Source organism: Cuculus canorus, chromosome 1 (assembly GCF_017976375.1).
Source record: "Cuculus canorus isolate bCucCan1 chromosome 1, bCucCan1.pri, whole genome shotgun sequence".
In the NCBI taxonomy this organism is placed as follows: Eukaryota; Metazoa; Chordata; class Aves; order Cuculiformes; family Cuculidae; genus Cuculus; species Cuculus canorus.
The window spans coordinates 72246586-72260207 of record NC_071401.1 but is presented as its reverse complement, the minus strand read 5'-3'; the positions used below and the strand labels follow the sequence as shown (position 1 = coordinate 72260207).

The following is a 13622-nucleotide window of genomic DNA, read 5'->3' as shown; positions in this document are numbered from 1 at the left end:
CTTCAGGAGTCCCTAATGCTTGAGTCCCTATTCACTCAAATTACAGCTGCCACTGTATTCAGGTTAAAATACGTTGGGGTATGCTGAGGCCACCTTGTCTGTTGTATGTATATACACACATATATATAAAAGCTATATCAAGTATGTGAAAGAAAAATGCTTGAGGAAGTGCAGTTGTTCAGTGAGCACTCAAAATGTCCAGGCATGTATTTGAAATGGGTGACTATATGGTAGCCTATAGCAGTAGCTGGTAACAGAACAGCTACTGTACCAAACACAACTGTAGCAACATCTGAATAAGTAGATATGTTAACACTTCTAGTTTTCTTTCGCTAATGCGTATTCTTCTTTCATTTGCCAGTTTTCAGTTTTTCAGTAGTAACAGAGATATTCTAATTCCTCCAACTATGTCTTTTCTCCATTGCTGTATTTTCCTTTATTTTTTGTATTGAGGGAAAATTACAACTGATGAGACTCAGCAGATGCGTTCATGGGATAAATATATGTAGTACTGTCAGAAAGTCTGCTTAAGTCTAATAAGCAATATCTAGAACTCAGGCTTTGGTTTGTTATAGAGAGAAAGTAGCTGCTTATGATAACTGGAAAAGATTTACCTATATTCAGCAATATATTACTATAGCTGCCTTAAAATAAACTGCAAAATCTATCAGGAGTCCTTTGCTACATTTCCTGGAGAAAGAAAATTTAGGACTGTGAATGCTTCATGAGTGTTTAATAATAGTCCTTTATATTCTTGACTAAGCAATGGTGATGATGTATTGCAAGATTGATAAATAAACCATTAGGAAACTTCATTCATTTTAATACAGCAAGTCTGTATTTTACTTAATTCACTGATTCATCCTAAAGCATATATTGAAATTTTGTGTGGCCTTTCATTAAAAAAACCAACATGCCACCCGCATTTTGCATCACTTGTCTTTTAATGGGGCAAATAGCAATCGAGTTGTTCTGCAGTTTGATCTTGACGCACTCTGCCCTCTAGGCAAATGAACACACTGGAAACTGGGAATTGTGTTGATGGGTGAGGGGAGGATGGTATGCGCAAGAAAAGTGAGATGTGAAAGAAGTCCACATCAGGAAAACTTCACTGCTAGCACTGGCCATGTTAAATGTAGCTGTATGGGGGTCAGTACGGTCACAGGTCCTCTGAGCCTTTTGTTGAAGCAAGATGTGGTGGGGAAGGGAAAGCGTGTTGTCACTGCACCCTTCTTTCAGTTGGGATTTATCCACTTCCTCCGTATTTGTCCATAATACAAAAGTAACTGTTAATGAAAGAGAAAAAGCTGAAAGCAGTGCAAGAGCCTGTGCAGAGGAGCTGTTGAGGAAGTGGTCTGTGTCGAGAAGCAATTTTGTTTTCCGTGTTAGTCCATGGGTACCTTGAGATGACTTAATGCTTTTCACTATCATGGTATATCATTGGGCATAAACAGGAGACCTCTACTGAACACAGACTGACTAAAGCCAGACAGTAAAGAAACCAGAATAAGACTGGCTGTTAAGTAAGTGCTAAACATGGATCCCATTTTCAAAATTAAATATCAACTTCAGTCCATTTTTAAACACCTAATTTGCCACTGCATGCTCCGGTTTGAAATTTGACTTCTGATTGCTTATTACAAATACATCACCCCAGCATGCTAGGAAGACTGCTGCTGGAGACAGCACCACAGAGATGAGTGGTAAAATCAGCTTCTGTTGTGAAACAAAAAAACCCAACAAAATCCACATTCCACAAGACACTTACTCATTCCAGAATTGAATACTTACTTTGTTTTGGCAAAAATACAAAACAAACCCTTTACCTTTTCCTCACTAATTTTTGTACTGACATTTCAAACTTGCCAGTCGGTGTTGAAAAGAACCTTCAGCCAAAAGTAAGAATTTCTGCTAAAAATTAATTGAACAGAAAATACATATCTTGCCTTATCTTGGTCCCTTGTCCATCAGTATAGAATCAAGAAGTTATTATTTTAGAAGAAGAAGGTCTTGTATATTGCTGCTCTCTTGGCCAGATTTCAAAGCAGCTAATTAAATTCTGTCTGCCTTAACTCCTCCTGTAGTTTCCATATAGCGAGTTGTGTATTGCCCTATTTTATCTGCACCAACTTGACAAAATGCTCTAAGAGGGTATCCTCCAGGGAGGCTGTTTTCCATGGTAGGAAGAGTGATCCATAGAGAAAACCACTCAAAAGAGTGGGTGAGTCTGAACTTCTCCAAACTATCAATGACTGGCATGCAAGTCCTTCCCACTGGACTTCTTCTCACCTAGTCCATGCCCAGTGCCCTGATTTGCTCCACTTGTCCTAGCTGCTGACCGTGCACGGGCTTGCAGTACTCACAGCGTGTGCTGTCTAGCATAGCTCGAGCCTGGTGGGCAGCATTTATTAGGACAGACCTCTGGGCATTCGAGCATTTGTACCTTCTAGCTCTCTAGCAGACTGACCAGTGTGTGTATATTCCACTGGGAGTTGGGAGCTATCAGTTTTTTGCCTGACTAGCCACCTAGTTAGGAGGCAGACCTTCTCTGCCTGAGCATCTGTCTGACTTACCACAATACCCTGCATCCTCAGTGGTCCAAGCATCACAGGCACTGCTGTGCCAGCACAGTTTGCTGGTAAGCTCTGTTCTGCTTTGGGCTGTGCTTTGGTTGGCCTCTTGTGTATGCTTTCATTTTAGAAGGCTTTTAGAGCCTTCAGAAAATGAAAGCGATGTGGAAATGCATGATGTCAATATTATAGTTTCATTCACTGTAGAAAATGTATATGCAGAGCATAGAGTGCCAAGAGAAGCTAGACTTAGATGCATAAGTTTTAAAGCCAGGTAAGTCCATGTATAGGAATATACTGTATGGTTTTAAACTGAGAAAAGGTAGACTTAGATTGGAAGAATTTTTTTTGTGGTGAGGGTGGTGGGACACTGGAACAGGACCTGTAATTCAGGGTTGTTAACAGCAAATCTAGTGTTACTTAGAATTAATGTAACACCCCACCTGAGATTAAGCATTGTTGGTCTTCCTAAGACAAGAAGAAATTCTTATTCTATTTCTAATAAAATAGTAATAAAACAGTTCATACTACTTGACAGAAAAAAAATAGCTGATAACTGGTGAGGCACTGGAACAGGTTGCCTAGAGAGGTTGTGAAAGCCCCATCATTGGGAGTGTTCAAGGTCAGGTTGGATGTGACTTTGAGCAACCCGATCTTGTGAAAGATGTTGGTGCCCATTGTTGTGAGGTTGAACTATATGATCTTTAAAGATCCCTTCCACCCCAAACCGTTCTGTGATTGATTCTGTGATTCTACATGCATGTGCATAAGAGATGCAGTCGTAGTACAGGTACAGAAGCCTGTGAACTCCTGGGTTTTTTTTGATGCATAAAGTGAAGGCTGGATGTAGTGAAATCAAGTAACCAGTGCTGACTTTTTTCCCGATGTGGCATTTCAACAACATGAACCTAATAAGACAGGGTCTCACCGACAAAACAGTTGTTCATTGAAAATCTTTGTCAGTTTGGTGTCACAGGTTATTCCTCTGTCTTATGTAGTTCATTGATGTCAGATTCCCAGAAAGCAAGAAGCACACACAGAGAAAATGGGAAGAGAGCAGGTATTCATTGCAGGGGTTCTTCCAGGAGTGCCTGCTCTGTGTATCCGATTTTATATCCTTCATAACTATAGTATGTTATTGAAGTTGGCTTCCCTGCTGCCTTTCAAATCATTTGCATCTCTGCTCTGTGATATAAAAGGCTTCCTCAGTGATTGGGTAGCTTTTTATATCTTCTCTGCACTAGCGTTTCTCTGACATGGATATCTATGCAAAGTACAAGGTTTCTGAGGATCCAGCCCTTGTAGTTTATGCTTCATTACCACAAGGTAAGTCAAAACAGCACTTGCACAAAATGTGGGAATGTAGAGCATTCACTGCCCTCCTGCCTGGCATCTGAGAGCCAGACTAGACCCAGGCAGAACAAGTCAGAGTACTCCCCAGCCCGGCTTTCCTTTAAGCCACTTGCCAGACAAGATCACTCTAATTCAACTCAGGAAGCTTGTCCCGTGCCTCAGCTTGTGTTCTGCACAGTAGGGGAATGTTGGCACTGATGGAGAAGTGCCAGGGCTGGCTTCCAGCTGGCTGCTGGAGGCAGTTTAGGATTAGTGCTCATTACCATAGGTGGCCTGAGCTCTGTCCTGCATGGCTGTGCAAAGGAAGCTTGTAGTGGGTGAGGATCTGGTCCTTCAAGTTAAAAGGATTGAAATATGCATGAAGCATAAGGTGACATTTTGAGTGTCTCAGATCAGAGGACGGATGTTACTGAATTTAAAATGTAACTGCAATTTCCTGGCTAATGCCAAGTCACTTTTATATTCATGCAGTGATTATTCTTTATCCTTAAGATAGTCCATTTCACCCCAAGGCACAGGTGTTATCCAGCATGTTACAGCCCAGGCAATTGGTTGGTTCAAGGACTGTCTATAATCAGCTGTCCTTTTTTACTCTCTCTCAATTTATACAATGCTTTTGTAGCCTGTTTGTGATTTTTGTGAACAAGACTAGATCGGGAAAAAAAAATGAAGGTAAAAAAAAAAAGAGATGCACTAGAGAGTCAGTGCTGTTGTCATTTACTTCCTGTAGCTGAGATGTATGATTTACCATTGTGTCTCCAATTTTCTGAGTCCATTCAGATAACACGAACAGTTAAATTGCTTCAGAAGCCTTATACCTCTGCAGAGCATCAGCCTGTTTGTTAGCATCCAGGGCTTTCTGTGGTGAAGTGCACAGGATATTATAAATAAGGTATTCAACGAGAATAAGATAACAAAAAGAACTCAGAAGTATTTGCTTTTCATTCAAAGTAAAAATCTTGCACGCAGTAGCAACCACAGGAAACTGTAGGCAGGCTTTTCAGCAGAGTGAGAGCATCCCCAGCTTGGGCATTTGCAGTGATAAGCGTGAAGGTGTAGCTGTCACAGAGGGGAGACAACAACTAGGGGGAAGAACAGAGCTGGGAAAGACAGATCTGCTCCTGGGTGGGTGGCCCACTATCTCCCTCCACCAACAGTAGCTGCTGCCCCACAGACCCTAACCCCTGGCTCCACACTGGTGGCAGCAGCAAGCAGCACCGCTTCCTTAGGCTCTGGCAGAGGTGAAGGTGACGAGGATCAAAGCTGTTCTGCTGCTTCCAGAAGCCTGTTGCTTTAGGCTCCTGCCTTTTTTGCCTATGAGTGGTCTGTAATGCCAGTAATTACCTTTGGTTCTGCTAAGCACAAACAAAGGTTAGATGAGAGGATCCAGTAATTACAATGATGAATTGTCATAGCATAGGAATTTGTGGAAGTGATGCTGAGGCCCCAGTCAGGAGGAACATTTTAAACAACATACCTGCTAATTTGCCTGAAAGTAGCCTGCTTATTTAAAAAAAAAAAAATTACTGCTGCCTGCATGCAGTGAAACCCAACTAATCAGCAGTTCCTAGAAGGTTTAACTTAACAGAAAGGCAGATTCAGCAGGCAGATGAGAGTGGTGCACAGGAGTTTCAACAGGTAGTGTTTTGCTGTAGCTCCCAGTATTTGTGTGCCTTCTCGCACCTCCTGTTTGGCACAGAACCAGCCAGCTGTCTTTGCTCTAAAGGCTATATATGTCATAACTGTGGTTTCACTTGCAGCTGCTGTCTTTGCCTCATCTTTTTATTCATCTCTTCAGCTGTGCGTGATCTGGTGTGTCACTGGGGCAGGCGCGATGATTGCCTTACTCATCTTACTCAGCTTTTGTCATAAACTAGTAGATCCTGCTGCAATACAAATAATAATAACCAAGACTAGTATGATGCAGCACAGATTTACAGTGTGGGAATGGGTTATGCATATGCGGAAAGAGGGCAATTAGGAAGGAGTAGTTTCAGGGCCGCTAGTTGATGATATCCTGGAGACTGGTGCGTTAACATTTCTAGTTTAAATAGTTTGACTTAGAGATTCCGTCATGTATCTGTAATTTTATTTCATCACACATACTCCCCATAAATCAGAGTTCACGTCTGATGGAGTAATCACAAGAAATCCAGCAAACAATGCGCCTGCTGGTGGTAAGCTGTTTCTACTGACGACTCAGTGTATTGCTGTTTGTTTGCTGGATATTGCAAAATGCAGTACATTTGATGTCTGTGCAATTCTGCTTTCCTTCTGATTATTTATGTGCATCTCCATTTCTCTTTTCTTCTCCGTACAGATGTTCGTATTCACCCCATGGAGCCTATGCCCAAAGCAAACTTGCCCTTGTGTTATTTACCTATCGACTACAGCATCTTCTGACTGCAAATGGAAGCTATGTGACTGCTAATGTAGTAGACCCTGGAGTAGTGAATACTGACCTCTACAAGCATGTCTGTTGGGTTGTAAAAGTGGTCAAATGGATGACATCCTGGCTGCTTTTCAAGGTATGCAGTTTTTAAAATCCTTTTGCTACATTGTGAGAACTGTAGTCAGCATAGAGCTGGAGGTGTTTTGGAGTTTATTGTAATGTTTGGCATTTGTGGTATTTGTCTGTGCTGATGAGATGTACATGATTGATCAAGACAGGCCTTTGCCAGAACAGTTTTTTAAATGGAAGTAGCAAGCTCTCACAGTAAGAGAAGCAAAGGCTTTTCACAGTCCGTGCCCATGTGCTCATTATATCTGCCCTGATCTATCTGTGTGCCTTTACGCGTACGTGGAGGGAAAAACATCATCCTAACACAGCGGCAGAATATGCAAAGCATTCCTCTGAAATGTCTTGTATGTGCTTGTGATAAGAAGCAGACATAATCTGGCTATGTCTACACGTACACAAGACATTCTTGAGAAGAGGGCAAAGGGAAAAGGAAGCCGTACAAAAATGGTGGTGGAAAGTGGCCATACTACAGGCTTTGTAGGTCCAGACACTTGTGCTCTGGGAGGTAGGACAATTTTTATTTATCTTTTTTCATGCTAACATGGACTTGTAATGGTACCTGATTTCTTGTTCTCTATTCCTGGTCTCTATTAGGAAACTTAAAGATGTTTGATAAAACCAGTCCAGAAGTGGGGCAGACCCAGTTACAATTAAAATCAACATCATTTTTTAGTCGTGTAAGTAGATCAATCTGAAATCAGTTTAGTTATGTAGGTGCGATCTCCTCCTGCAGAGAAGCCTTAGGAGGACTTGTGCTGAGAAAATGTACTGCTTATAACTTTCAGAAAGTAGTTTTGGATTAAGTGAACGGAACCTGATTCCATTAGAGAAAATTAAATGTCCTAATTAAACTTAAGTATTTTAGATCAAGGGGCATGTCCCACAAAGCAAATTAATTTTAAACTTTGATATGGAAATATCACTAGCTTTAATTTTAGAAATGAAACTGGAGGCTGGAAGAGCGGCTGTAAAATAAGATGCAAACAAATAAACCCATATTTAAAAAAATTAATAGTGTCTTCTGAGTACACCTTGAATATTGCAATAAAATTGTAATAGGAATGATCATAATATCTAATGCATTCTTAAAGAAGCAGAATGCAACTTTTCCAGACTGTATATATTAAAATTTTTTTGCCTTTTGTTATTGCCGTTTTAACTATCAGTCTCACATGGTGATGTGTTTTTCATCGGACTTGCTTCACCTTGCTAACATAACAGTTTCATGGAGATGTTAAGACTCTGCTCAGCATTTCCTTCAGAACCACAAAATTCTGACACAATCTCTGTGTCTGAGAGGGAGAATTGGATCTCTTGTTGTTTACAGCACTCAATACCATTCAGTTTTATTGGAATGCCCAGGACACGTTTTTGTATTATACTGACCGTATTTAGACACTGAATAGGATGTCACTGAACACACATAAAATGAATTTGGCTTTATCATACGAGTAAGTCTTATACTTACAGCTTGAGTAGTTATACCATCAATAGTTTCTAATCACTTCCAGTTCTTTGGATGAGATAGTGGTCTAAAGGAATTTTGCCTTGCAACAGGTGATGGAGGGACATACTGACTTGCATGGAAGTGTGATGTGTGTACTGCCTGAAAAGCAAATGCATCAATTGCTTTTTGAGTCAGAATAACTTTGAGTTTGGATAGCTGAATGCTTCAGTTATCAAGGTTGAGATTTTCATGTTTTTATATAACAGTCCTGTTTTTTCTATAAGCCAAAGGTGAGGGAAATTCTTACTATTGCTCTTCTCATCCTTCCTTAGAATTCGGAATTACAGCTCCAGTTCTTTACTTATTGCTTAAGACATGTTTATGTATTCAGTATTTGTCTTCCTTTCTCACATTTAGGAGCACTTCATCATGTAGGTACGCCCTGTTCAGCTCTGATAGAACTGAATCACAAGCCAATGTTTATCTCCATAGCAGTCTCACGTTGAAAGCCTGCCTGGCCATTTTGGGAGAGCTATACTGAGTGCTGTAGTATCCAGCATTCAAGCCTGGATAGGTATTGTGCTGGTCTCGTGCACTAGGGTAAATTTCCCCTAAGTAAGAAAACAAGTACAAGAAAATTCAGTCTGATAGTATTAAATGATAGTATTCTGGATTTCTTCACCTCTGAAATTTTTGTTCCTGAGTGCACATATGCGGATCTTCCTTCTAGGATTATGGCAGTAATGCAGTGAAAATGAGGTGATAGCTCTGTAATCATATTGGCCCAACTAACTTTTATCACCCTAAAGTATTCCAGAGTGGTTAGTAAACACATGCAGGAAATTGCTTCACCAACTGCATCTTGGTGCTTGTGAGAGCCAACACAGCCCAGACGGCTCTGGTGAGGAAATACATCACGATTTATCACATCACATTCCCTCAGGAATCAACATGTTGTTTGATTTAATTACAAAATATTGTGGCAGAGCCTCCACTACCTTTAAATGCATTTTGCCTAGTACTGATCCCAGTTGCATTCCAGTCAATTTCCTCCTAAGGACTGCAGCCTCGCACCCACTATTGCTGGGCTGCTCGTGTTTGAGGTGCCTCAGTGGGGCAGATGGGGCTGTTGACTCAACATCTGCTTCAGAGCCACCTCAAGATATTTAGGTATTTAAGCAAAGAAACCTACAGTCTTGTAAACAGGCCATAATACATACACATAAGTTATTCAGACTATCAACAGCTTGGATTTCTCAGAACTGTGAAACATTATCTTCTGGTCCCCAGTAAAAATCTCTGCCAAATTAGTTTGGTATTTTTTTCCCCAACAATGTGCAGTGAGGGCACCTCTGTAGAAATAAGATAGGACAAGTTAAAAGAGCCAGTCATAAAAACTGTGAAACAAATGCCTGCCCTTTAGAAGTGATGGTTTCATTCTTTCTCAGCTCAGGTCTTTCTCAGGAAGGTGGTTGTCTGCTGTGATATTTATTCTCTAGATTTCAGTTTTGCAAATGTTTTCCCTACATTTTCAATAAACAGGGATTGCACCTGTCACATATAAGACAGATATTATGTTCATTCCTCAAAAAAATAAATCTAATTTTACCCTTATGACTTCTCAGCAAATAAAAGCTGATGGGTTGTCACAGTTCTCTGCAGAGGATGGTGAAATATATTATCCCTTAGGAGATTTTAACATACAGTGATCTCCTTCTTGAAGATATAAATTCCAAACTGCTAAACAATGCTAATTAATAAGATAATAATAGCTTAAAATGACATTGGTAACACATCAAATTTCAATTTAGCCAACACACCAGTTTTAGTGATGGGTACCGTCCAAGCTGGAAGATGGGAAGGTGCTATTTCCTTCTCAAGTATTTCTGCTTCGGGTACAGATACTGAGTAGTCATTCTTAAGCCAGATGGCCTCTACTTATGATACAATTAAAATGCCTTAGAGCAAAAAAAATTAACTCTCATTAATGTCCAATGGCAGGGACTGTTCTGCTTTTTACAACTTCATTATGCCATTGAAGATGAAACATTTCCAACATAGCGTTACAGTAAACTTCCCCTAAACCTTCTCTATGACAGGCTGGGTGAACGTGTCATTATCCAATATAGAGTATCCTGTCCTTTCAGCTGCCTCAGATGGGTATTTAGGAAGGCATTGTGGAAGGAAGACTGCACATCAGATGTTGTCTCAGCTGTCGTTTCCAAAGATATAGTGTCATATAAGTGATTATTGACTGACAAACTGAAAATGAGTAGGATTAGTGACCCTGCCAGCCTGTAAAATAGAAGGAAAAGACTTCAGGAATACAGGCTAGAAATCAGGCAATATAAATGAGCTAATTTCTTTTGTCTGTCAAAATAGGCTTAACTTTAGTGTAGTTTTCCTATAACATTTTTAAAGAAATGCTTCCAGTCTGTAAGTGCTGCTAGAAAATGAGATCTAAAGAATCTTGATTCATCATTCATGCTAGAGGAAATAGCAATGCAGGTCTTATTGCAGCATTTCTTATTCAAACTGTCCCTTTGGCACTGTGAATGTAGAAAATTCATTTCATCCTCCCCTCATCCTTCCCTGGGGTGTCAGAAGACAAACACATCACCACACAATAACGCCAGCTGTACAGAACAAGAATAATTGAATTCTACAGCTGAAAGCAGCAACCCATCAGCATCAACATTGTTGGCCCATGTGAGTGCATGGTCTTCACATAAAGCTAGTCTGGAATTTTCTCACAAAATGAAAACTTCTTACAATAACGTATCATTCACAGTGAATTTTTACAAAAGGCTTTTCAGATCAGAAGTAGGATTCTGGTCAAGATCAGAGAGAAGGACACATTCTACTTTATCCCATTAACTCTGATCTTTAATAGTTCCCGTGTTTGTACATGTTGGTACAAGGATTTAAGCTTCAGAGCCATAGGTCTTTTTGTGTATGTAATAAATATTTGCATATTGATACAGAATGATTCTAGGGGGAAAGATGGAGGGACTCACCTGAGAAGGATAGTGAGCAATCCACCTTTGAGGTACTAAATCCTGGTGATTTGGGTAATATTTTTGGATGGTAAACCATGGATTTCAGTAGGCACGCACGTCCTGCCTGTTATGGGGTATATTTGTTTGTATTTTCTAACTGCTAAATAAGAAAGCTTTGGAGTATTGAGTGGTTTGTGTCCATTCTAATTAGAATTAGAACTGTCTAAAGGAGGCTGACTCAAAGCACACACCTACATAGCATTGGACCCTGGTCTCCATTGTTGTTCCCCTGTGGTCTCAAGACATCATTCCTTTTGTGTGTATTTTCTCAAGTCTAAATAGCCAAAATGTATATTATAAGAAACATGTTGAGAGTTGCTGGGGAGTGTCTTGACGGCAGGAAAGTGAAGGATTTGTGTTGCGTAAATTGGTGTATTGTGTGCAGAGGGGTAAGAATGCTGCACAAAATTGGTGGAATTGTGTTGGAGTGCATCACAGGGAGTTGAGCTTGCTGAAGCTCTTATTTATGGCTCTTATTTGGAGCAGTTGCTGGTGTGATCTATCCACAAACCACACACAGGCTTCTTCTTGGAAGGTGCTAGTTTCAACAGGCTAAAACACAGCCATGGAGCAAGCGAAATATGAAGCAGTGTGCACAAAGGCCCATCTCCCACCCTATCCCCATTTTAGTTGTTTGGTTAAAAAGAAAAAAAAAAAACATCCCTTTTTCTTCCTGATGATATGAAATGGGAAGACTATCTTCCATCTTTCAGCAGTGTTCACAGGGCAGGAAAACTGTCTCCATATCTAACTCTGCCTGCAAGATTGACCCATTTTAGCCTGGAAAACGGTCTAAAGAAGCACAAGTTAAACCTACACAATGCATTATGTGAAAGCCTACTCTTGCTCTGTGTGAAACTGTTCTGGAGTAAGACCTGTGGACTGGTAAGTGGCTGAAATGTTCTGATATCATTTTACTGGCAGATCAGAAGCGTAGGGAAAACAGGCAGCTGTACTCTAAGAAAAAGTTTATCCCTAATTTCTGTGTAGTAGAGGACTGTTGATTTAACTTGACAGCTCAAGGTCGATTCCTTCATTCTATCTGAAAGGAATTAAATATGTATCCATAAGACTGAAAAGGTAGTATCTGGACTGCTGTAATGGGGAAAGGGTAAGTAAACAGTTAAGAAATTCTGAAAATATATGAGCCTAGCCGGTGTTAGCACATCTGCATACATCATCTTGTAATCTGTAACTATTTTCATGTTCAGAACTCACAGAGTTAGTTGGGAAAGAAACTTTCCATCTAACAATTTACTCCTTGCAAACATTTCTCAGCAGTACTTTTGAATGTGTTTGGTTAATACCTTTGGATGATAATATATTCCCAAACTTTTTGAAAATGGAACAAAACAGGAAGATAATTTGCTGTGGATCAAAAACATACCAGGGACTCAGTACTACCTCTTTCCAGTTTAAAAGAAGGTAACCAAATGCCTGTAATGTAAAGGTTTCAAAAAAGAGGTGGAAAGGTTGGGGGATTGGAGAAAATCTTGAAATTTCAACTAGATCATTAGCCTTTCATTTTCAATCCACAATGTTTATAGCTAGGAGTTATAGCATCACACTACTGTAATTCTCCCTCGAATATGTACCTGGCATAGTCAACCTCCATCACCACATAATTAAAATTGCATTTTCTTTCAATCAGGTAATACAATGCTATTGGAAACTCAAACCCATTGATAGCAGGATACAGGGCAGCCACTAATCTTTCTTATCAGCCTATCTCTCAGATAACTCTTTGAGAGAAAGAAAGCAAGAGAGAGAGGGGACTATCCTAGCCTGACTGAAACGACCCATTCAACAAAGATACAAAAGGGTACAGGTGATTTCTCTCTTCCATAACACTGTGTCAAGGAGAAACACCACAGGCTTCCCTTGGAAAATCCTGCTAGCAAGCATGTGGGCAAGAAGCAGTTTGGAATTAGATCACTCAAATTAGGAGATGCAGAGGAGGAGGCTGTGGGAGTGAACATTCATATACGCGCACACACACGCACACACAAACAGTTTGCCACCAGCTGTGGTGTGCACTATAAATCAATTAATATTTCTCTGGGGCTGATCACCTTAATTCCTTATAATTTTGCTACTTGTGAGTATTGCATCCATAACAAAACAATGCTGATACAATTTATATTGCTGAGCTCCATCTCCTAAAGCCCCTACTTACTACAGAAAATTTAATTTTAGGAGGTTTTGGAGATTTCCAGGCACTCCATTCCACCTCTCTGAATGTGGTAGGCCATAACATACCGGTAAACCAAGGACACTGAATGTTTCAATGTTAAGTAAGGAAACTCTTCCCTGAACAACATAGATACAATTTTTAATGATTCTCCTGAGCTTTCAAAGATAGACAGAAAATGCCAAGTTCTGCCAAGAAGCTGAAAACATCCCCTTTCCAGTGCTGTAAGGCATCTATGCCTGGAAGCCACCTCTGAAGTATCTCCTAGTTCATAAATGCCTGCAATATGAATGCCGGCATCAGAGCTGTTCATCCAGCGATGTCCTCATGGTCACTGCTACTACTGGATCTGGCTTATCCTAAGATAAATATCGACAGTTGACCAGATGAACCAAGTCCTTTGAGTGTAGTTTATGCCTGTGCACAACAAAGGGATTGTCTGGTGACTAGTTCAGCTGTAGATGTCAGTGCTTTATAAAGA

General features: G+C 40.3%; 1 protein-coding gene across 2 annotated transcripts in view; it reads left to right on the top strand.

Moving 5' to 3' along the window:
- DHRSX (dehydrogenase/reductase X-linked) overlaps nt 1–13622 on the top strand; it is a 170524-nt gene that overhangs the window by 134398 nt on the left and 22504 nt on the right. For both annotated transcript variants that reach the window (XM_054056352.1, XM_054056353.1), the window contains exon 6: nt 6244–6451. In XM_054056352.1, the coding sequence (XP_053912327.1) occupies nt 6244–6451 (208 nt within the window). The remainder of the gene's footprint in view (nt 1–6243; nt 6452–13622) is intronic.